This window comes from Schistocerca americana, chromosome 11, assembly GCF_021461395.2.
Source record: "Schistocerca americana isolate TAMUIC-IGC-003095 chromosome 11, iqSchAmer2.1, whole genome shotgun sequence".
In the NCBI taxonomy this organism is placed as follows: Eukaryota; Metazoa; Arthropoda; class Insecta; order Orthoptera; family Acrididae; genus Schistocerca; species Schistocerca americana.
This window is the reverse complement of record NC_060129.1, coordinates 15,543,414-15,568,464: the sequence shown is the minus strand read 5'-3', so window position 1 is coordinate 15,568,464 and position 25,051 is coordinate 15,543,414. Positions and strand designations below refer to the sequence as shown.

Genomic DNA, 25,051 nt, shown 5'->3' with positions numbered 1-25,051 from the left:
TGTCAAGGCGGCCAAGACCACGCGGCTACCCCGCGCTCGTTGCCGTGTGTTTCAGAATGAAGCCATGTAGTCAATTGCAACGAACTAAACGCAGTTTCAAACCTTACTGACCCTTCGATTACGTGTTTAATGTCAAATAGGTCACGTGTCAACTCATCCGTAAAGTAAGCACAAGTTTCAAGCTGTTCCATACGTACAAGTTCCGCCCTTCAAAGAATCTGGGGAGTATACTGGTAGCATATTGGTCAGAGGGGGTTGGATATTACAGGTAATGGACTGCTGTAGCGTATTGTGTGTACTCGTGTTCGTACCAGGTGTAGAACTATGGAACAGGAATTTGGTTGCAATAATTACGCGTCTTTATTGAAAGTAATAAACAGTATTTTATTCGAAATAATCTCCATTGGTATGTATACATGTGTCACCTCTCGGCCATGCTATAAATTCCACGCTAAAAAAGCAGTTCTTCTTCTGAAGTGAACCAGTCAGCGAGCCATTCTCGTACAAACAAGCCCCGTTCACGATAGCGTATGCCAGTGAAGCAAATAGATGATAACCCTACGAGCCGAGTGTGGAGAGTAGGCCGCATGCCCTAGTATTTCCCAGCGGAACGCCTCGATTGTTTCCCTGACCCGATTTAAATCTATCTTTTTGCTGTTGGTAGCGTTCAGTGTTAACAGTTTCACCAGGTTTTAACAGCTCATAGTAGACGAGACCCTTATGATCCCGCCAAACACGATATTTGTCTTTCCAAAGCGATTTTGTCTTGCAGTGGATGTCGATGGTTCGCCTGGATTCACCCACGATTTAGGACGCTTAGGATTCTCAAAATGTGACCATTTTTCATCATCTTTCACTATTCGATGTAGAAACGAGTTTGTTTTGTATGTGTCGGGTAACATTTCACAACTGGTCTTCAGATTTAGCTGGCGTCTTTGATTCAGTTCACGTGGAACCCATTTTCCCACTTTCCGTACCTTTCCCATAGCTTTCAACCGAAGAGGAACGGCTTCCTGCGTCACATTCAATTGTTTCGCGCGTTCGTGTTGAGTATCGTCTTCATCCAATAAGGCGTGCAAATCGTTGTCTTCGAACTTTTTCGGCGGTTTCCCGTGCTCGTCGTGTATCACGTGAAAATCGCCACTTTTGAACATTTTGAACCACTCGAAACACTGTTTTCCCAACAGCATGTTCGACGAAAGCTTCGAGAAGCATTGGATGCTGTTCTTCAACAGTTTTGTTCAAATGACAACAGAAGACCAATGCTGCCCAAGTCGTAGTTCGTAGGCAATAAACTTGACACGATTACAGGTTTGAAGCAGACACCGATGAGTGGAACTTGGATTCTGTGTGTGAAACTGGAGACTTAGAAACAGCGGAGAGGCTTCGTCCCCCCGTAGCCGTCACTGGTTCACAATCCAACAGGCTACAGCAGTCCACCCACCCCACCGCCACCCCGCACTGAACCTAGGGTTATTGTGCGGTTCGGTTCCAAGTGGACCCCCTCCCCAGGGAGCCTTTCATAACAGACGAATGTAACCTAAATGCTTGCGTCTTACAATAATTGTGGTGTACACGGACGTGGAAACAGTGTTTGCGCAGAAATCGGCGACACTGTGTAACTGAGGCGCAATAAGGGTAGCCGAGATAGATGTAAAACCCTCTTAAAAACCATCCACGGGCTGGCCGGCAAACCGGTCCTCGACATTAACCCGCCTGGCGGATTCGTGCCCCCGACCGGCACGCCTTCCCGCTCGGGAAGAAGCGCGTTGGACTGCGCGGCTAGCCGGGCGGACTCTGTAGTACCCGGGTTGCTCTGTCTCGACATTCGTCGACTGCAGATGCGATCTGTAGGGGAATTCCGGCTTCGTGCTTGTACAGCTGGTTGTGGAGGTGATGGACTAACGCAATGTGTTTGGTCCGCAGGACATGGGAGCCGGAGCTGGCGCATCCCGGTTCGGAGTCGTGAGAGCCCCGCAGAGCTGCGCCGCGTGACGCAGAGGGCCGGCCATGAGGCGCGCCGTTCCTGTCACCCACTGGACGTCACTGCGCCGCAGGAAGAGAGTGCTCTAGTGCGACGAGTATGAAGCGCAGAAAGACGAGTCTCCACTGACTTTCTTTTACTTTTTCAGTTCGCTGGGCACACTTAGTGCCGGGCGTTTTTCGTTTCCCCCCTTTTCTCCCGTTTTAGTTCGACTTTTGTGTTCGGGAGTGGTCGCCACTTCTCCGTGGCAGTGTAGCAGAGCCCGGCGAGCACGTGGCTATGGCGGCGCACGGCGCGGCCACGGCGTCCGCCGGCGGCCCGGCCAACCACTGCAAGGACTGTGGCCTCTACTTCGACAGCGTCAAGTCGCTGGACGTCCACCTGCACTACCACAAGGAGAACCTACTCAGCAAGTGGGCCACCACGGCGACCGCCGCCGCCAGGGGCGTCCCTGGGGAGGAGGCCAACAACAACAACCACCACCAGCAGCACCACGCCGGCACCTCGGCCAGCAGCCGGCGCCGGAGGCCCGCACAGCAGCAGTCGTCGCCGGAGGAGAGCAAGGGATCTCCGGGGCCCGGGCCGCCGAGGCCGCCCTCCGGGGGCTACTACGCCCAGCAGGGCGCGCCCTCGCCCTTCGAGCCCTCGGCGGCCTCGCAATTCGGCTTCGTGCCCGCGCAGTCGCCGACCTCGGTCGGCGGAGCCTTCCACCCGGCACTGCACCCCGCCTTCTCTGGCGGCAGCGGATCCCTGTTCCCCGGGCTGCCTCACCAGCAGCAGCAGCAGCAGCAGCAGCAGGAGGGCCCCGTCTACCACCACCAGCTGCAACTCCAACAGCAGCAGCAGCAGCACCACCACCAAGCTTCCCCGGGTCCGGACCACTTCGTGCCGGGCGGCGGAGACGTGGGCGTGTCGTCCTCGACTCCTCCGTCTGGCTCCGGACTGCGCTTCCACCCGTACCGCCAGCACGCGCCGCCCCCGCAGGCGGGCACGCCCCCAGCGCAGGCCCAGGCGAGGCCGCCACCGCCCTCGTCGCCGGCGCAGTGCGAGCGCTGCGGCCACGTGTGCGAGAGCGACCGCGCGCTGGCCGACCACGTGGCGTCGGCGCACCCGCCCACGCCGTCCGTGGCCGCCCCGTCGGCCGCCAACGGCGGTCCGGCCTCGACGTCCTCGGCGTCTGCGTCGGCGTCGCCGGCCCCGCAGCCTTCGCCTACCGACGTGGAGCGGCGCGCTCGTGAGGCGTCGCCGAGGCCCGCCAAGACGGAGGAGGAGGCCACGGCAGAGATCCTCGACCTGGACTCTCACAAGGTGTGCACTGTCACTCTCTACATCTCTCTGTCTTCATCTCTACTATAAAAGTTCCATTATGCACGGTATCGCGTATGGGGATACAGGTTGTCCTCTCTCGGGTCGGTTTTCCCCTCTTCTCTCGGCCCCTCACTCCATCCTCTTCATCTCCGAGTAACTACTGCGACTTACATCCCTCTGAATCTGCTTAGTGTATTCGTCCCTTGGTCTCCCTCTTAGATTTTTACCCTCCATGCTGCCCTCGAGTACTGAACTGGTGATCCCTTGATGCCTCAGAACATGTCCTACCAACCGATCCCTTCTTCTAGTCAAGTTGTGCCACAAATTTCTCTTCTCTCCAATTCTATTCAATACCTCCACATCTTCCCAGGAGGTCCACAACTCTTCTGGATACGTGCGTGGCGAGCACAGGGCCCTGGGCTATTGCAGCCTTCCTTCTTTCTGGGCCCGCATTTCCTTCCCCTTCCCCTCCTTCCCCCTCGCTCTCTCCTCTCTTGGTGTCCTTGCTTATGTTGGCCCCCGCTATGCTCCTGGTTCTGTTGGTTTTGCAGTTTAGCTTTGTTGTGTAATCACCACCTCCTTTTGGCACTCCCTGCTCCCCCTCTTGGCTTTGACCTCCATTACTAAATTTCTCTTCCGTAGTGTGAGCCATTTGGGGAAGAGCACTTTACCTAGTGTCTCCGTCGTGTGCCCTCCTAGTACGTTCCACCTTTTCTATCAGATTGTTGTCTGATCCTACGGTGCATAGCCAGCACAGTGGCCAGCCCGTGTGGCGGGGTCGCTATGTACCCTTTTGGTTGAGCCCCTGAACACACAGGGATCACACATCTGATACCTGAGCTGTGACCACCTCGTGCGAGCCTCGGAGTGGTTGCTCGTCATCCTGGAACATCGGAACTCCTGGCAATGGCCGCCGTGCCAGACGGCACTCGCTGTGGCTGGGTGGCGCCTGTGAGGGGAGCCCCTGATCGGAGTGGGTGGTATTGGGGCGGACATTATGCAAATGAAATGCATACGGGTGCAGAACTCTGGCCGTTCTTCTGAGGCCGTCTCTCTGCGTGGAACTGTTTCTTCCGGTGCTGTTTCTCTTACCCCTGGGAAGGAGGTCAGGCCTGTCGGCTAGGGGCAAAACCTTTCCCCCCACTACTTGGTTTGCTCCCGGACTGATGGGGATACTTTCACCAGTGTCAAACCGTTATTCCTTGTGGAACACATTGAGGACAAGTTTGGCGAAGTGGACTCCCTGAGCAAGATGCAGTCGGGTTCGTTGCTGATAAAAACTGCTTCAGCTGCCAAATCTGCGGCCCTTTGTGCCTGTACTCATCTTGGCACAATTCCTGTGTCCATTACCCCCCACCAGTCCCTAAATATGGTTCAAGGTGTGATTTTTCACAGACCTCATCCTTCAAACTGATGATGAACTTCGGGACAATCTCAGATGGCGGGGTGTTCACTTTGTTCGACGTGTTCAGAAGGGTCCTAAGGACGATTGCATTGATACTGGTGCCTTTGTCCTGGCCTTTCAAGGGGATACCCTCCCTGAGAAAGTAAAGATTATGGTTTATCGATATGAGGTGAAGCCATACATCCCACCTCATATGAGGTGTTTTAAGTGTTTGCGTTTTGGACACGGCTTCCCGCTGTTCGCAGACCTCTCTCTGTGGTGACTGTGGACGTCCACTCAGTGAGGGGGTCCCTGTGTTCTCCCTCCTGTGTGTGTATTGTCATGGCAATCATTCTCGACATTCACCAGATTGCCCATTATATAAGAAGGAAAAGAAGGTACAGGAGTGTAAGTCCCTTGATCATTCAACCTACACACAGGCTCGTAAGAGGTATACATGTCTTCTTGCTGTACCTCGCTCATGTGGACCATTTTGCCGCCGGCAAGTCCCGTGGTGGAGTACGGCCATTGCCATTCGTGATCGCTGTCGAGCTTTGCAACAGCTTAAGAGGCACCCATCCGTTGCCAGCCTTATTACCTTCGTGCTAAAGCCCGTTATTTGATCAAACAGAGCAAGCGGATATGTTGGGAACAATTTGTTTCTTCCCTCTGTTCTACTGTCCCTATGTCCAAGGTTGCCATTGGCAGTCCACCCTCCCAGGCCTTCATTTCCCAGATGGCCTTTGTATGGACACGTTGATTTTCGCGGAACATCTTGCGACCCATTTTGCAATGGCATCAACATCAGCCTCGTATTCGGCTGCTTTCGTTCACCAGGAACAGCGGGCTGAAGCTTCCACCTTATGTTTTACCCCTTGTCAGTCAGAATCTTACAACGAACCTTTTAATGAATGGGAATTTCTTTCCGCACTTTCTTCTTCTCATGATATGGCCCCTGGCCCAGACTCCATTCATAACCAACTGCTTCAACATCTCAGTGCTCCACAACTGCAACATCTTCTCCAGGTGTTTAACCATATCTGGCTCCAGGGTGACTTCCTTCTCAGTGGAGGGATAGCATCATGGTTCCTGTCCTTAAGCCTGGTAAGAACCCCCTGTTTGTCGAAAGCTATCGGCCAATTAGTCAGCCAAATGTTGTTTGTAAGTTACTTGAGCGGTTGGTAGCCCGTCGGCTCAATTGGGTCCTCGAATCTCGGAATCTGTTGTCCCCTTACCAGTGTGGCTTCCGAGGGGGACAGTCTCCAATCGAACATTTACTTCGCTTGGAATCTGCAGTTCGGCAAGTTTTTCCCAGTGCCGCCATTTGGTTGCAGTATTTTTTGACCTACGCAAGGCCTATGACATGGCCTGGCGCCATCACATCTTACTTACCCTTCATCAGTGGGGTCTTCAGGACCCACTCTCGATTTTTATCCGCCAGTTCCTGTTCCATTGGTCATTCAGGGTTCGGGTTGGTACTGTTTTTAGTTCTCCATGGACCCAGAAGACAGGCATCCCGCAGGGCTCTGTCTTGAGTGTACTTATTTTCCTCATTTCTATCAATGGACTTGCGGTCTCTGTCGGTCCTTTGGTCGCCCCTGCTCTGTATGTGGATGATTTCTGCATTTGGGTTAGTTTCTCTTCGATGGCCTCTGCAGAGTGGCAGCTCCAGGAAGCTATACGGCGTTCCTCTGCATGGACCCTCTCACACAGGTTTCAGTTCTCTCCTTTAAAATCGCGGGTGGTCCACTTCTGTCACGGTACTACGATCCACCCTGATCCAGAGCTCTATCTCGATGCACAATGATTGCCTGTGGTCCAACAGTTTAGTTTCCTGGGCCTTCTTTTCGACAAGAAGCTCACTTGGCTGCCTCAGACTTGTGAAGGTAGGATGTTTCGTTAAACTCAATGTCCATCGCTTCCTTGCCCACTCCTTTTGTGGGTGCGGACCGCTCTTACCTTTTCCATCTTTATCATGCTTTAGTTCTGTCTCGCTTGGACTATGGTTGTCAAGTTTATGGTTCGGCTACTCCTTCCACACTGCATGTACTGGATCCAGTTCACCACTGTGGTATCCGTTTGGCCACTGGTGCCTTCCCTACTAGCCCTGTTGATAGTCTCCTAGTTGAAGCTGGGATCTCCCCCCCCCCCCCCCCCCCGTTCTCTTTGGTGGTCCCAGCTTCTGGTTTCTTATGCAATCGCTGTCTGTTCCTCGCCCACTCATCCTTCCTTTTCTATCCTGTTCCCAGACTACGGATGTTGCCAATCTGATTCCCGCCCTCAGGCGGGTTTACCGGTTGGGCTCCGCCTTGCGTCTCTTTACCGTGATTTTCAGCTTCCTTCCTTGTCCTGTCTTCCTCGTTCCCTCCCCCCCCCCCCCCTCCCCTATGTTAGTTCCTCGGATGGATCTCTGCCGAGGTCTGAAAGATTCCATCCCCCTGATGGTGTTCCGTTCAGTTTTCCGCCGAATTTTATGGGGGTTTCGGGATGCTGATTTTTACACTGATGGCTCTAAATCTGCTCATCATGGGTGGTATGCCTTCACGTCCTCTGTTGGAACGGAAAATCATCTGCTGCCACCTGTATGTGGGGTGTTGACTGCGGAATTGATACCAGTTTTCCAGGCCCTTACCTTTATTAAACAGTCCCAACACAACCGTGTTTTGTTATGTATGGGCTGAATGAGTGGCCTTCTGGCTCTTGACCGGTGTTTTTCGCGCCATCCTTTGGTCTCTGCCATCCATGACCATCTCGCTGGTATTCACCGTCCTGCTTGTTTCGTTGACTTCCTTTGGGTCCCTGGCCATGTGGGTGTCCCAGGCAATGAGCTCGCTGATCGTTTGGCTGGGGGAGCAGTTACTTACCCCCCGTTTTATGTAACCCCTCCTGCAGTGGATTTACGGTTTCACATCAAATTCCACTTCGCACAATCATGGGCCAGCTCTTTTGAGGCTACTTCTCTGTCTAATAAACTTTGTGCGATTAAGGTGACACCAGACCCGTGACGTACTTCCTTTCGCCTCTCGCGGAAGGACTCGACCACACTGAGTCGTCTCCACATTGACCATACCATGCTGACCAGTGGTTTTCTTTTGCGTAATGAGCCACCCCCACTTTGTGGTTGTGGAGCCTTCCAGTCAGTAGCCCACATTTTGGTTGAATGCCCCCTTATTTTGGCTCTGCGTGCCAAGTACAGACTCCCCCGCACTTTATCTTTGATGTTGGCTGACGATTCCCAGATGGTCTCCCTCGTTCTCAGTTTCCTCCGGGAAAGTGGTTTTTATTCTCAGTTTTAAGGTTTTTAATCTCTCTCTGGTGCAGGGGCAGGGCGGTGAGTGTTGAGTTATCTCCCACTGTAAGCCGTGATTGGAGATGCCCATCTCCACTCCCTGACCGAGATCCTCTTTTCTGCCCCTATTACTCTGTTTTTATCTTTTTTTAAGGATTGGTTAGTCCCCTTTTCCCATACATACTACATTCTAGCGATTGCAGGTGGTCTTGCCTCTGCTCCTTCAGCATAGTGTTTGGTTCGCTCTCTTGCTGACTTACCTCATTTTTTTACCATTGACAACATGACTGCCCTTTTACATTTTTACCATTTTCCCTATTATTGTTCTGATATTTCTGAGATGTCACACTATCGGATGGACCACATTTGAAACAAGGGACTGATGACCTTGCTGTTTAGTCCCTTAAACCCCAACCAACCATTACCTCCTCATTAGTTATGTGAGCTACCCATCTAATCTTCAGCATTCTTCAGTAGCACCACATTTCGAAAGCGTCTATTCTCTTCTTCTCCAGACTATTTATCGTCCATGTTTCACTTCCGTACATGTCCACACTCCGTACAAATACTTTCACGTAACACTTCCTGACCCTTGAATCTATACTCAATTTTAACGCATTTTCCTTCTTCAGAAGAGCTTTTCTTTCCATTGTGGACCAACTTCGTCAGTTATTTTGTTTGCTGCCCAAACAGTGAAACTCATCTACTGCTGGAATGAGACTTTCACTCTGCAACGGAGTGTGCGCTGATAGGAAACTTCCTGTGAGGACGGGCCGTGAGGTGTGCTTGGGTAGTTCAGTTGGTAGAGCACTTGCCCACGAAAGGTCACGAGCTCGAGTCTCGGTCTGGCACACAGTTCTAATCGGCCAGGAAGTTTAATCTACTACTACCTCTCATTTCCTAATTTAATTGCCTCAGCGTCACCTCATTTATTTCGACTACTTTGCATTATCCCACTTCTGCTTTTGTTGATGTTCATCTTATATCCTCCTTTAAAGACACTGTCCATTTCGCTCATCCGCTCTTCCAGGTCCTTTGCTGTGTCTGACACAATTACAATGTCATCGGCAAACCTCAAAGTTTTTATTTCTTCTCCATGGATTTTAATACCTACTCCGAATTTTTCTTTTGTTTCCTTTACTGCTTGCTCAATATACAGATGGAATAACATCGGGGAGAGGCTACAACCCTGTCTCACTCCCTGCCCAACCATTGCTTCCCTTTCATGTCCCTCCACTCTTTATAACTGCCAACTGCTTTCTATACAAATTCTAAATAGCCTTTCGCTCGCTCTGTTTTACCTCGGTCACCTTCGTTGGAGGAGAGTATTCCAGTCAACATTGCCAAAAGTTTTCTGAAGTCTAGACATTCACGTGGGCCTCCACGTGTCCAGTAGAGCTCGTGCAAGGCAAGGAGTATCGTACACTGGTTGCAATACGCCCCCCCAATCGTGTTCCTAAATTGCAGTGGCATTTTCCAACAAGATAATGCGCCTTGTCACAAGGCTAGGAGTGTGATGGAGTGGCTCGAGGCGCACAGTACCGAGTTCCAACTGATGTGCTGGTCCCCAGACTGGCTGATATGAAGCCAACAGAACACATCTGGGATGTGACTGGATGGGGCGTCAGAGCTCCATCGCCCCTCTCTCCTGAACTCAATGGAGTTATGTGACTTGTATGTGCAGATGTGGTTCCAGCTCCTTTTGCAGCCTGCCGAGGCCGGTGTCATCCGTGACAGAGGTGGACATGCCGGATGTTATGTAGGTGCTCATAATGTTTTGGCTGATCGGTGTATACGGTGTGCGTGCCATCCGTGGTTTACGTACCGAGTATTTCTGCGGATAAGACGACCTTCACATAAGATGAGGTATAAATTTTCGTCAAGTAGTTTTCACTGTATATCAATCCTAAAAGATGATTCCGAAACTGTTAACGGCGTGTAAATTTAGTTTACATCAATGGACATCTGGAAAATAATACGCACACTATGGTAATGTGCTTGAGTGTTTATAAAAGCGTCGTATTGGATATTTAGTTATGTGGACATACAAGCTATGTACTCGTAAACAATTGCTACGGTTGGGTTCCACACGTCATAAAGCAAAATCCTCATTCACCAATGTTACGGTTTTTTCTGTAGAAGCACGTGTCGAGTAACGAACTCATATGTACAGCTAACAAGTATTGTGGTAGGTTGTGTTGTGTATCCAGAAGTTTAATTGTACATTTAATCGGCGTGAAATTTGTGAAGTTTGTGCCTAATGATGGAACCAATAAAAAGAAAAGACGAAGCAAGATGGAACGAAAAAATTTCGAAGACATTACTCAAAGATATTTACCACAAAATTAAGAGATTTCGTAAGTCTGTTATTTGCACGAGGCAAAACAACTACTTTCCACTATCTCATATTGTAAATATGGGTGAAACGCCGATGAACTTTGATATCATAAACAATAGAACTGTGGAAATAACAGGCGAAAAACTGTTAGTCAGAAGTACGGGCCACGAAAGGAAAAGGTTTGCTGTAGTATTAATATGCATGGCAGATGGAAAAAAAAATTTATGGACATTTTCAAGCTGAAAACCGCTCCTCCGCTCTTAACTTAAAATTTCCACGAGGCATTTTTGTATATTTTTACGAAAAGGGACGACAATGGTGTAAAATTTTGGATGGAAAATGTGTGGCAGAGGCGAAGTTTGTTGGTGTGGGATATGCTTCGCTATCACCTAACTGAGAACACCAAAAATAACATAGCATGAACAATACTAACATCGCTGCAATACCAGGTGGTTTGGCTTGGATGGTAGAATCTTCAGACATCTCTGAACAAACCATTAGGAGACCACATGCGTGAACAAAGGGACAATTGGCTGATGAGTGGCGAAAAGTCATTTACCAAAGGGGCTGCATCACTTGATGTTTTGTGTGATCTTGTGATAAAATGATGGGGAAATGTGGAACTGGAAACAGCAATCAAACGCTGTAAGGGCGATTTGTTATGTGATACTGATGACGAAGTGGAAATTGATTCAGAAGGTGCAGAGTGGGACCAGTATTATGATCTTCTCGACAACGGAAGTGAGAATGTATCTACGGAGCTGCTTACCTTAAATGATTTCAGCATTTTAAATAATTTCTGAGTAATTTATTTTAAAATGGTTTAATTCATATAAATTTAAATCTATGTTTTAAATCCGTTGTATAAGACGATCCCGACTTCGGCTGCCTTTTAATGCTTCCTTTATCGTCTTATCAGCGGGTACATATGGCGTGCGCTCTAATCGCAAGCACTCCACTGTTTTTGTTTGAGTTCAGTCTGTCTTCTTCAGTGATCTTCAGACTCTTCTGGTATGATGCACTTGTGCTTCTCTATCGTCTTCTGTTATTGGTATCTGCCCTATTGGTCAGTATGTACGTACCTCTTCAGATTTCCTTTGCTTTCACATTAATGCTCAATTTGACCTACTTCTCGGATTCAATAACCCTCTTCGGTTCCTGTCTTTCCTCTTGTACCTGTTCCCTCCCATTCTCTGGTCCATTCTGTTCCACATTCATCCCAGTTACGTCACACCAGCCATACCCTCTTCAGCCTTGGTTTTTTCCTATATTGTCATCGTACTGCAGAACAATATGTCCCTATGTTTTCACATCCAGTTTAATGACCACAGTATTTTCCTCTTTACAGTGTTGTTCCACATCATGTCTCCCTATAGTTATGGTCTCAGTTGTTTTGTAGTATCTGATTTTTGCATTTGAAGTTAAATCTTCTCCTCCAGGAACTTTGTTTTTTGTTGCTGCCTTGTCTCATTCACTGGTATTTCTTTGTTCTTTCCCTGCTTCCTGCTGTTGTCAACACCGGGCATAATGCTTGGTGACTTCACACCAGCAGAGATCCCCACGTTGGACCAATTCTTGATTTCGGTCTGTACCAGAGATTAATGGTGTCTTATCCTGTGGCTTATTCATTACTTGCAGCGCGACTTCTCACATTCCAGCGATAAAAAAATGTCTCTCACGAAATTTCGTAAGTATATCCGGCAGAAAAAAGGACATTAAAGAGTGGCAATCTGGCAACAGTGTTACCAAATGTATGGTAACTACCTCTTTCAGAAGGTGTCAGTTATGCTGTACAGTTGGTGCAGTGGATAGAGCTTTGGGTTAGCATGCAGTAGGTCGATGGTTCGATCCTGGGCTGGGGTGCATTTTTTTATTTTCTAATTTCTTTTTGACATTTCGTACTTTCTTAGGTCACATGTTTCCTAAATTTACATCATCTTGTAAAGCTGACAAATTAGAAATAGACAGAAATAGACAGTTGAAACAAATGACTTGTCGTAGGACAGAGTAACTACAAGAACTATATCAGTTTCGCGATGCTAAATATGATAGCACAGTATAATAAGGGATCTACTTATTTTTATTACATATAATATGAGCGCTCAGATGTCGCAAATTAGCAACCAGTGACAATTGTGTCTATATTAATGACTGCATGGCCTTTTGCAGCAGGATACGTTGTCCTAAAAAGAACAGGTGCTCAAAGCGACATCCCTGCCCGTCTAAACATACCGCAACCCACCGGATCATACAGCTCTGGACTATTCGCAGCGAAGCTGCGTGAACACGCGCAACCAATTCTTCCACATTCGTCAGCAGAGTGGAGCGCACACATTCTTCAGGTGTCCCCACAGGAAGAAATCCTGGGGATTTATGTCAGGCAAACGCGGTGGCCATACAACTGAAACTCCATGTTCGAGCCATTTCCCTGGAAATTTTTCTGTCCAAATACTTTCGCACATTAATTTCGTAGTGTGGAGGTGCACCATCATGTTGGAACCATAGCCTCTGGCGAACATGTAATGGAACATCTTTCAGCGCACGAGGCAGATAGTCTGAGAGGATTGCATGATACCTTCGTGCAGTGAACCGGTCAGGCAATATGTAGGGATCCAAACACGTGTTACGCATTATTCTGGCGCAGACATTGGTACCATAGCGAAATTGATATCCACGGTTCGGGTGACGTGTGGGATAACCTCACACCAATGGTGGGCATTGTGCATATAGAAGACACCCTCACGAGTGAATGCTGCTTCATCCGACCGTATTATAGAGTCATTGTTGGCTTCCTGTTGGAACTCACGGAATTCCATACACTGATGGCGATCTGCAGGATGCAGATGTTGCACGAAAGCATGATGATAGGGGTACACTACGTGTATTTCGCTGAGGTTCTTGGTGTACGACCTGCAGTATAGCTTCGTCAGTAGCTGGCGTGTGGCGAGTCCGTGGACGACCTCTATCACGCAGTGGTGGTAGGAGAGAAGCTGACTCCTTAAGGCGCAGCTCCACACGACGAAACACATTTTTATCCGGATGGCGTCGACCAGGATGTCCAGCAGCGGCAACACCAGCCCGGTCATCACATGCACCAAGGACTAGAAGCATATCCACACATTCATCGTTTCTGTCTGGTGCACAGCGCACACAGTGTAAACACGCCGTCAGTCCTGTGCGCTGTTCCACCTAATGCACATTAGCCCTCTGACAAATACTGTTCTGCGTGGTTCATCCCGGACACTGCTAATTGTGAAATGTTCGGTTTAGAATTATACTGTTTTTCCTAATGGTAATGGAAGTGATGTTTCCACAATTCCATCCATATAATAATAATAATAATTATTATAAATAATTGAGATACGTACTATACAGCATGTTGAAAGGCGTAATTGATGGGACCATGGTGATAACACATAAAAATAGTAACCGAATTTGGACATCAGTCACAAAGGACGTTGCTAGCCATGCTGGCAGCGTAAGGCCCCTAACGAAATGCACTGGACCTGAATGCGGCAAGAATAATAATTGGTACTAATCTATGGGACCATTGGAGGGGGGGGGGGGCGGGTACAAAGAAAAGATATTTCGCATGTATATTAGATGAAGGGGTGCGAATAAATTCACGCCCATGACGTGGAAAGGGCTTCTTTCAAAGCTGTCCGATCTTCCATTTCTGTGATTGCAGTTTCTAAGTGCAAATGCTCTCTAGAGGACCCGCTGTAATCTCTGTTGACGATTAAGATGCCAGATGCAGTACCACCTGGACTACATCTATCAAATAAAAAAATATATGCCTCAATCCAGGTTCGAACCATCGACCTCCTGCATGCTGACCCAAAACTCTTTCCACTAAACCAACGGTACAGCACGACTAATAGCTGCAGACAGAGCTAGATGCCACACATACGGTTACAGTGTCGCCAGAGTGCCTCTCTAACTTCCTTTTTCTGCTGGATGTACTCGCAGGACGAAATTTTGCGAGACACATTTTTTAATCTCTGGCATGTGAGGAGTCACGCTTCGAAGCCCGAGTGCGCGAATTTCGCCTCACCCTGTAGAGTAGAGGGGCAAGGCCGGCATCAGGACAGCTTATTAGTGTGTATACATTCAGAGACAAACCTATTGGTTGACTACTTAATTAAACTGATCAGTTAATTAAACTGACCAGTTAATTAACCTGATCAGTTAATTAACCTCTCCCCCTCTCGTAAATCCCCCAACTTTACCCTCCCTCCTACCAAACACACCCCCCCCCCCTCATCCCCCCCTCCCGCACGCACGCACGCACGCGCGCACGCACACGCACACATCTGGAAATTGGCGGCTCTGTGCTGGTGAGGAGGGATCTTACGACAGGAAATTCAATTACATAGCAGAGAGTACATTGTTTATTTATTAAAAAAATTCATTTTGCAGGGGTTGTATCTCTCTTGCTCATCATTCTCTGCTGTTTGGGAAGGTGCAGGTCTTGTATAATACATAGAAAATAAGTAATTAGATCGATCGCTTTTTTAATTCCGATCACACAAGGAATACCGCCATGAAACACCCATTGCACATAATTACACTGCTAAAAATCTTTGGATCGCGAAGCGTGCGCCATCCGCCGTCGGCTGTCTGCTGGCCTGCACCCTACGGGGTGTCGCAAAGCGATGCGCCGGTGCCGAGCGCCCGGGTCGAAGTGTGTCCGCTCGGTCCCCGTGATTAGCAGACCAAATGCCACGCTAATTCCCGAACAAAAGCATCGGACGGCGGCCATCCTTTGATAGTTGATACCAGAGAAATTCCCTTTGAAACATGTTCTCCCCCCCCCCCCCCCCCACCCACCCATCCTGTAGTCCTGTAGCATGCCACTGTCGTGGTCACACCGAACGGTAAGTGACGCCTCAGTACATTTGCAAATGCTGCTTTAAACCATTTGTTTTAAATGCACTCGCACGCGAAACACTGCACTATCTTCTCAGGTGCGTGGGGAAACACATTATGGCAAAAATACATCGGGCTGGAATATCGTTTATAAATTGAAACCAAGATAAATGAGGACAGCCTATAGTGCCTGTATGGGCTGCTGAAACACCTACGTCCGTGTGTCCCCTCAGAAGCTACTTTCACCCCTAACTTTCCATCCAAGATAACATGCTGTGCTCTTACTTACTTACGAAAACACCCGTAGTGCATTTACAAATTTCGCCTCACTCTCCGTTATGTTCACACTTACCTTACTAACGATTGAAATCGCAAGAGTCAAAGGCTTTTGAGGAATAACACAATACTGCATCTGCTTGGCTGCGTCGGTCCAGGCTCTTAGCATTAATGTCTTTAAGAAGCTACAGCTAACAGGACTAGTCTGTTCAAGCATAAATTTCAGCTAATTCCGCAGTGTTCACTGCGGTAGGTGCGGACCCTGTTGTGGCCTCTAGGCATGGGCAACTCGCCTGCCCATCCTGCTTCAGAGGTCGAGCGTGCTGTGCACGTGGCCGGTGGACAGCTCACACACCCGTACCACTCCTGTTCGCTACGAGGGATGTGCAAAAATAAAAACTACTTAATGGGGTAAACGTATTTTATTTTTCGACATAGTCTTCTTTTAGACTTATACACTTCGTCCAAAGCTGTTCTAATTTGTTGATCCCTTCCAAATAATAGGAATTGTCCAAGTCTGCAAAATAGCTATTAGTTGCTGCAATCACCTTCTCATCTGAATATAGTCTTTGTCCTGCCAGCCATTTCTTCAAATTGGGGAACAAACAGTAGTTCAAAAATGGTTCAAATGGCTCTGAGCACTATGGGACTTACCATCTATGGTCATCAGTGCCCTAGAACTTCAGCTACTTAAACCTAACTAACTTAAGGACATCACACAACACCCAGTCATCACGAGGCAGGGAAAAGCCCTGACCCCGCCGGGAATCGAACCCGGGAACCCGGGTGACAAACAGTACGAGGGAGCCAAGTCTGGTGAATTGGGGGGGGGGGGGAGATGTGAAACGAGTTGGAATCCTGTTTCCATTAATTTTGCGACACACAACTGCTGAAGTGTGTGCTTGTGCATTGTCGTGATGGAAAAGGAACTTTTTGCGGTCCAATTGCTGGCGTTTTTCCTGCAGCTCGGTTTTCAGACGGTCCAATAACGATGAATAATATCCACCTGTAAGAGTTTACCCTTCTGCAGATAATCGATTAGGATAATCCCTTGCGAATCCCACAAGAGAGTTGTGCAGATAACCCCAAAACAGAGTTGCCATAACCTTTCCGGTCTTCGGCTTTTTTGGTGCAGATTCTCCCTTGGTAACCCATTGGTAAGATTGTTCTTTGGCCTCAGAAGTATAGTAATTTATCCATGTTTCATCCACAGTGACGAAATGACGCTTAAAGTCCTGTGGATTCTTCCTGAACAGCTGCAAACCATCCTTGCAACACTTCACACGAGTCCGTTTTTGATCGAGCGTCAGCAATCGTGGAACTCATCACATCTGAATGTCTTTCTTGACCATTTTCATCACGAAAACTTGTACAACTAGCCTAAAATTTTCTCCATCATTCCCTTACATAACCATCTGTCAGAGCTGCATCGCCTTACAAAAGGCACAATCAATGGTGAATTTTGATGACAATTTGGTTCTTCCTGTGTGTGGGAATTGAATGACAGAACCCCCCTCAGAAGTGGGGGAGACTTAAATTGTCAATTACAGCTATTTGTTTCTTACTCACAAAAGTCAACAGGTAGCTGATGGATACAATACCAGCTTCAAACTATCGTTTCGAGCTATGCAAGCAATGTGAATACACAAGCACTTTTTTCAATTTTTAGCAGCAGATTAAGAGTTGATTTATGAACAGCCCTGGTATCGGAAAATTTAAACAATATAGTCAGTCACTACTCTACATGGATTGCCAGGTGGTGACTCAAGCCTCCTATCTTCCTGAGTATGGGTCCAGGAAATTACCGCAGGCTTAGCTGTCTGACACAGTGAAAATAATGCAGACAAGGCCACTGTCAGGATAGTCCACAGCCCTCTACCCACTCTTTTTCCCAGTGTTGTTTTTCCATCCCTACATAATACATAATAACCTCTGGTAGCAAGGTTTCAAAATCATAACAGGAAATGACGATGGCAGTGTGTGCAATTCATGTCCTGGTATGTAATGCTATTTAATCACTCAGCTTTCGTGACAGTAAGTTCTTTCCTGCCTCATATATTCGTGTTTTAATTGTTTTTGTTGTTGTTGTTGTTGTTCTTGTGATCTTCAGTTATTGTCTATCTATCTTTGAGTAAGTGATCCAGTCTACATCCATTTGATTCTGGTTGCTTGTAGTCAAGCCTAGGGTTTCACCCAAAATATTTACCCAGTATACGTCACCCCATTACAAAATTAATAATTTCTTGATTACTATCAACTGATTCCTTTCTTGTCATATTGTGCCCATATGATGATCAGCATCTTTCTGTAACACCACATTTCATAACTGTTCTCGTCTTGTCTGATCTTGTTTCACCCACTTCACACTTCATACCAGGCTCTACTCTAGGCAGAGTCTTCAGAAACACTTATTTCAGACTGGTTGTCAGCAGTTTCTGCTTTTCCAGAAATCATTTCCTTAGTATAATCTGTCTCTATGGGCATTTGTCAACTAATGGTTACAGCACGAATAGCCCCCACGGTAGTAGTTGAAATCTAATTGTAGATGACCTTTCAGGTGCACGTGTACGAGGGAGACGCTCCCCACGGGGTTCACGGGCTGCACCCCGGCTCCCTGTGGGGTGGTGCACACCACACGCAGCTGCTGCACCACGTGCCGCACCAGCAGCACCAGCACCACCAGCAGCAGCAGTTGGTGATGATGGACGTGCACGGGCACGGCCACCCGCAGTTCCCACTGCAGCAGCAACAGCTCACCTTCTTCCAGCCGCACCACTACCTCGAGCTGCAGCAGCAGCACCAGCAACATCACCAGCACCAAGCACAGCACCAGCTGGCACATCACCAGCAGCTCTTCCAACAGCCTCACCAGCCGCCCCCGGGGAGCCCCCTGGGGACAGTTCCGCCCACCTCCCACGGTGCACCTACACCCCCGGCAGCTGCTACCGCCTCCTCCCCTGCGGCGGCCTCCGGCAGTTGGAAGGCGAACGAGCTGCGCCGCCCTAAGACGTACAACTGCTCGGCGTGCAACAAGTGGTTCACCAGTTCGGGACACCTCAAGCGCCACTACAACACCACACTGCATAAGAATGCTGTCAAGCAGAGTGGGCAGCCTGATCCTGCAGCGGCTTCTGGTGAGTATGGCCGTACGGGTGGTTGTTGGGTGAATGTGGTTCAGTTTGCTAAGAGACTGGTGGTAGAGACACCATCATCCGAATGATCGTAAAGGAGAGTGGACACGTCTGTGTTGTCACACTTCCAGATGACTATATCTTCACGTGTTCTGATAGCAATCCTTGTCACTCGAAACTTAGCAACACGAGCTGTCACGTAGGTAGTTGAAGGGCTTTGACACTTAGAAGTGAGTAGTAGTGTGGCATTGCACAATCCTTCTATTACTACGTTGATTATTCTAAATTCCTGGTTGGTCTGCGGTTTTGCAGCAGTAGCAGCTCACCCAGATATTGTGAAGCAGTGTTCCACATGATCACATTCATATCAATCTCGGGAAGAAACAGAAGCACCATCCTTGACTTTGTTGGCTATCGTTTCCCTGCATACCTGTATAGACTCACATTTCGACACAGAGAAACACGCGTGTCTGTGTATGTGTGTTTGTGTTCCTTTTTGCATTGTACAAATGTTTAAATAAATGTATATACAGCCGTGACAATTTCCAGTATTCGTGCTGTGACTTGATTTGGTGTTATTGTAGATCTAGTTGAAGTTCTGATCCAAACCATTCCACTGCATCAGGATTGCATACCCACTGCTCAGAAATAGGATTCCACTTTTTGAAATAAATACCAATCATAATGCCTAGACTTTGTAACTTGTGTCAAATGATCCAACCAGGCCTTAGCAGACTGGTAGATTTCCAGTATTAGGCCCCTCAGAAAATATGTGATTGTGCCCGCAGGTACAACCAACCACCGCTCAGCTGCATCCTCTCCGGCATCTGCCCCCAGCCCCGGAGGCGGTGACGATTCCTTTGGCAGCAGCAGTGGTGGTGGGCGCATCACACCCCAGCAGCAGCCACCACCGGCTCCAGCATTAGCTCAGGTGTCACCTCTTCAGCAGCAACAGCAGGCACCGCCCCCTCAACTACTAGGACAACCACCCCCAGTGGCTGGTGGAGGGGCGGGTCTTACGCTCTTCCCACACCAGTTGCATACCTTCCAGCAGCAGCAACAACAACAACAACAACAGCAACAACAACAGCAGCAGCAGCAGCAGCAGCAGCAGCCGCCACAGCAGCAGCAATCACAACAGCAAGTGGTGCCGGGGCTAGGAACGGACCAGTTCTACAAACCCCACAGCAATGGTTGCGGACTCGACATACCTCAGCATTCCCAACAACAACAGACACAGCAGCAGCTGTACCAGCAACAGCAGCAGCACCTTCTTCAGCAACAGCTGTACCCCCATCTGGCACAGCATCACCCAAACGCGAACACCCCCCACGTTTCTTCGAGCCTGAGCGCCGCCGGACCAGTGCCGACACTGATCCCGCTGGCTCGGGGGCAGAGCCTGGCTTCTTCAGGCCTCCCTTCTGGTAGCAGTGACCTGGAAGGCCTGCGGCAGTACCACCCCTTTGACGGGTTGTTCTCACTGCCTGGCTTTGCACAGCTCCACCACCAGCCTACATCCTTCGGGCAGCTGGTAGGAGCTGAAGGGAACGTGGGGGGGACCGAAACCACCACCGTTACTGCCAGTGCCGACGACATCGGTGCTGACATCGACGGCGATGACGGCGACTTGGACAACTCGACTGCAGGGAAGGTCGGTACCTCCTTCTCTGGCATCGCATCTAGTGGGTGCCAGCTGGACCTGCTCGAGACACCGTACGACGAGCACAAGTATGTCACAGACGCGATAGTTCCCGACCTGGGGAGTGAGATAAAGTTCGAGACTGAGGAAGTGACGAGCCCTCTGGAACTACCTCGGGGAGATTTCGACCTCAAGGAGGAGTTGGGTTACGAGCAAGAGGGGAGAAGCCCTGCAGAACTTCCTCAGGTGGGGTTCAACCTCAAGCAGGAGTTAGGGTGTGACCTACCGTCACCGGTACAGACTCCTTGTTCTACTGTGGAAGAAGCAGACAGCCAACAGTTGGAGCCACAGCCACTGCTCCTGATGCTGACAGCTGCACCTTCTGTGGCAGCACTGGAAGCCATCGGTGAGGGAAACCCGGTCAGTGTCCCGACGCCACCCCCGGCGAGGAGCACACCGCCGAGACAACGGCGGCCCGAAACAGTTAGTGGCTCGGCCGACTCGACGACGCCACCTGCATTCGACTCTTCTGCTCGCAGCAGTGCTTCGGGGTCCTTCGCCCACTCCACAGTGTCCGGTGGGCCCCAGCACAAGTGTTTCGAATGCCGTAAGGTTTTCAACAAGGCGTGCTACCTCACCCAGCACAACAAGTCGTTTCACTCGGGTCACAAGCCTTTCAAGTGCAATCGGTGTGGCAAGCGCTTTGCCACGGACGACCTGTACCAGGGGCACTGTTCCAAGCATGCTGGGGATAAACCGTACAAGTGTGAATTGTGCCCGAAGCAGTTTAATCACAAGACCGACCTGCGCCGCCACATGTGCATCCACACAGGTGACAAGCCGTATGCGTGCCACGTGTGTGGAAAGGGCTTTATCCGCAAGGACCACATGCTCAAGCACTGTGAGACACACTGGCGCAGAGTCCCCGGAGCAGCTCGAGGTGTGTCTCCACGGCGCTATGGTCAGGTTGTGGTTGCAGCACAATAAATGTAAAGAGCAGACACCCGAGCTTAGACTACATTTACCTGGGACTACAGGTATCGGACATTGGGTGTATGCTGAGGGCTGTCTGCCTCTGACCCTACAATATTTGGGAGCTAGATTACCTTGAACACAAAGGTATTCTGAAGCTTTTAACGTGTATGAAAGTCGATTACAGTCTTGGACATTGTAAGTGATCGGATATGCAAAAGTATAAAACTGCGTAAGTGTTTTTTTTTGTTTTGTTTTTGTTTTTCCTTCCTCTGGTGGAACAGCATCTACTTTGATATGTGAGGAGATATGTCCTTCTAGTAACTTTACTGCCTGTAGGGCTCTTATGTCTGAGGAAGATACTGCACACTGGTGTGGAAGCTAATGTTCCACTTACGCATGGACAAGGTTATACTTAAACTGTAGATTTTGATCTGGCTTGCTCACAAGCCAGTCTGTTCCTTGCTTCATGAGGAGTTACATACTGACAACAGCATTTTCTGCTGGCTGTGGATAAATTGATTTCACCTCATCTGTTCAGCCGATACAATTGTAAATAGTGTCTGTTACTCAGGTGGGACATTGCGTACCTTAGTTTGTATGAGCTATGCTATAAATTGAGAGAAAACATCCGTCAGGTATGTGGTTAATCCCCCAGTGGCATCATAGATTGTGAACATACCGTTTTTCTTGCTCAACTAGGAAAGTGTGTTACTCTGTATCTTGAAGACAGTTGTGAAATAAGTCAAATGGATACAAAAGTGATGACTCTCAAACAATATTGCTGGTGCCCTTTCCATTCTGATAAAATCTTTGTGTGTGTGTGTGTGTGTGTGTGTGTGTGTGTGTGTGTGTGTGTGTGTGTGTGTGTGTGTGTGTGTGAGAGATCACTGACAGATTATTTTGTGATGCAACTAGACATGTCGAGGACAGGATCTTGACTTAGACTATGAACTTGTGCAAATGTGACAACTATATGAAGTAATGGTAACTCTATAGTGAGTTTTCTATTGTTCCTGTACATGAGATTTTCCTAATAAGTATAATGAGTTCAGGCAGAAAACACACACTTTACAAGCTTGTTTTAAAGCTAACTTCTGACTCTATGCTTTTTTAAAGAAATAACAGTAGGTGTATACATTCCACCTGTACAAATTTTTCCTTTGTTGTTAAGAATTGTGTGAAATAATTTTATTACTATTATTCTGTTGCTATGGATACACACATTTTTGAGAAATAATTTATTTTTTAGCATGTTCCCCTATTTACCTGGGGTCAAACATTATCATTATTATTATAACATCCTTCACAGGAGGTACTGTTTTGTAATTTATGCTGATGTAAATTCTGCAGTTGGACAATATTGATAGTTTTAGTATAGTTCTGTTTATTGTTAGTATATATATTTTTTACGAAGAGTGACATTGTTTCTTGCTTCATTGAGAGGCTTGTTGACAGTTTTGTGGGTTGTTCCTGGCCAGTATCAGCTTGTAGTAGAGTCCTCCTTTCTTAGTAGTTTGGACTGATTGGCAATGCTTTCCGTGATAGATGCTTTGATGACTGCAGAGCTTTGTTCTGGGCTGAAGGGTGGGAAAATGTTTCATTGTGTGATCTAGTGATCTGGGTTGAGAACAAGTTTGCACAGTTAGGAAGAGCCCCTGCCTGTTGATTAATTCACCCACACTAGTTCAGAGCTGTCGTCCACAATGACATTTGTGGATGGGTGCCCAGCTTCCATTGTGTATTGTTCCTATGTCGTGTTTATTGTCAGAATTATACCAGTCACAGTTTTATACTCATTTTATAGGGTCTTTATTATTGAGACCTATGAAAAAGGCTTTTGTGCCGATTTACCAGTGGGGGAGAAAATTAGAGAATATATTGACCTGGTGAGTACTTACTTCCTCCCAGGTATTTATGATTAAAATTGTTTATTAATTATAAATTGAGATTATTTTCCATTTCTATATTAAAGACACAAGGTTCCTGAAGAACATCAGGGATTTTATTTGTAATTTTTATTGTTGTATATAGCATTAAAAATAGAGGGTTTATCAATAAATACAGAGTTTAGTAACATTTTTTTCTCTGTTTCCTTAAGGTTTCTTAATAAGTTTATCAGTAATGTGTTTTCGACCCGGAAAAGGATTACTGGGCCAAGGAAATGTGAAGGTCCTCAATGCTTTGAATATGAATGAGTGCACAGTTACAGAAGCTTTGCTGAATAAATTTCAAAAACAAACTGATCACTTTCCTAATAATTCCAGACTGTCTTTCGGATCTTTATTTTAATTGATATTAGTATTTAGTCTGGTTCTCCATCCTATAAAGTCAAATTAGTTGAATTGCTGCCCCAGCTCTTGGTGCTCTAATGTCAGATCAGCCTCTCTCCACATAATTGTCTGAAATGAACAATCAATAGAGACTTGTTAGAAGGCCAGAGGGTGGTAGGGTAATCATTTCAAAGGAATGTGGTCTGCTTAACTTCCTGAATTCGCTTGCAAGGCTTTAAAGATATATTTCAATTGAGGAGTATAAAGTTTTAACACTAATTCGGGAATGAAGGGTGTCAGTGATGGTATATTTCAGTGCACAGGGTGGTGTCCGCATTTACAATCGTTGTTTCACTTAAACAGTTTTGCCAAGCAGACGAAGACACGACCTCACAAATGTTAATTGGTTTTGTTCTGACCTGATCTCTTCTCTAGAAGCATGTTTTGTGAACATGCAAGGTAATCAGGCTGGCTGTGCATAGCTACCCCTTCCCGTTCCCCTTTCAGCAATTGGCTTTCTGTCGTGTCAGCCAACTGCCAGTACATACAGTCCTCTGAAAATAGCCTATGCAGTTTCGGCATTAACATGAGGAATGGTATGGTGGGAGGTAGCAGGTATCCTATCTGCTTCTGAATTAGTCTGTTCTGATCCATTTCTTTTCATATAAAGAGGCCTTGACAAGATTCAGTTTTTTCTAGCAACAGTGGGGAGATGAATTTGAATGTGATACGTAGCTGGTGTCCAAAAATTTTCAGAACTTGCAGTACAAGTAATGAAATAAACTTCCTAGTGCCTGTAAATATTGCATATATTTGTGCACTGATTTTTTTAGCTTGTACCGGAACATGTTGGGGTCTTATTTTTGATGTAGACTAGTAATTTCAAATAGCTGGGAGTGACATCATATACCTGTTTCTACTATACTAGTTTTTTAGCATGCAAACAGCCACATTATTTTGGAACTATGACAAATAAAATGCTCAACTGAAAATGAGCATTCAAATATTACATATAGAAACGAAAACTGCCATGCTGTACAATACTAGTTGCATCAGAAAAGACACAAGAAACATTAACAGGCTCCAGAAACTTTATTTCACTAAAATTCGACATTTGCATGATCGTGAAAATAGCTTATAAAACATGTGTCCATCATTCATACTTACCTCTCCTCTGTTGCTCCTCAGTGCTGCGATTCTGAGTAGTTGCTTTGTATCAAATTCTGATTGTCCAGACCTTTTGCTTAGGAATTTCAGCTAGGTTTCTTCATTTTTGTTGGTGTATTTTTCAGTAAGGTGACAAGTCCTTCCACCATGGGTTTTTCTTGGAGAATTGCAGGTCATTTCCCGACTCCCCCCCCCCCCCCCCCCCCCCCCATACGCGCACACACACATACAGGAGATTATGAAGAAATTTAGATAAAATCCTACATTCCCATGCTGTTCGGTTTTTTGTTTGGCCGATCCCTCTGTGGCACGAAGTGTGTCACCTGCTATTCTACCTCGATGCATCCAAAGATGACATATCTTAATAGTAATAAACAATAAGATGAATTCAGTTTTATAGCAATACAAGAATGAAATGAAG

At 47.5% G+C, this 25,051-nt stretch overlaps 1 protein-coding gene across 1 annotated transcript; it reads left to right on the top strand.

Moving 5' to 3' along the window:
* Nucleotides 1-2,263: 2,263 nt before the first annotated feature.
* LOC124553931 (trithorax group protein osa-like) lies at nt 2,264-24,829 on the top strand. Its single transcript, XM_047127951.1, has 4 exons — nt 2,264-3,142; nt 3,188-3,292; nt 18,006-18,582; nt 19,368-24,829. Exons 1-4 carry the CDS (start codon nt 2,264-2,266, stop codon nt 21,203-21,205), a joined length of 3,399 nt encoding a protein of 1,132 aa, XP_046983907.1. The 3' UTR covers nt 21,206-24,829.
* The last annotated feature ends 222 nt before the right edge of the window (nt 24,830-25,051 follow it).

What these genes read in the sequence shown, in the direction of transcription:
- LOC124553931 (XM_047127951.1), top strand. Translation starts at nt 2,264, where the DNA reads ATGGCGGCGCACGGCGCGGCCACGGCGTCCGCCGGCGGCCCGGCCAAC. An exon ending in CGGCCGCCAACGGCGGTCCG is followed by an intron (nt 3,143 to 3,187) that starts GCCTCGACGTCC and finishes CCGGCCCCGCAG; the next exon opens with CCTTCGCCTACCGACGTGGA. An exon ending in TCGACCTGGACTCTCACAAG is followed by an intron (nt 3,293 to 18,005) that starts GTGTGCACTGTC and finishes ATGACCTTTCAG; the next exon opens with GTGCACGTGTACGAGGGAGA.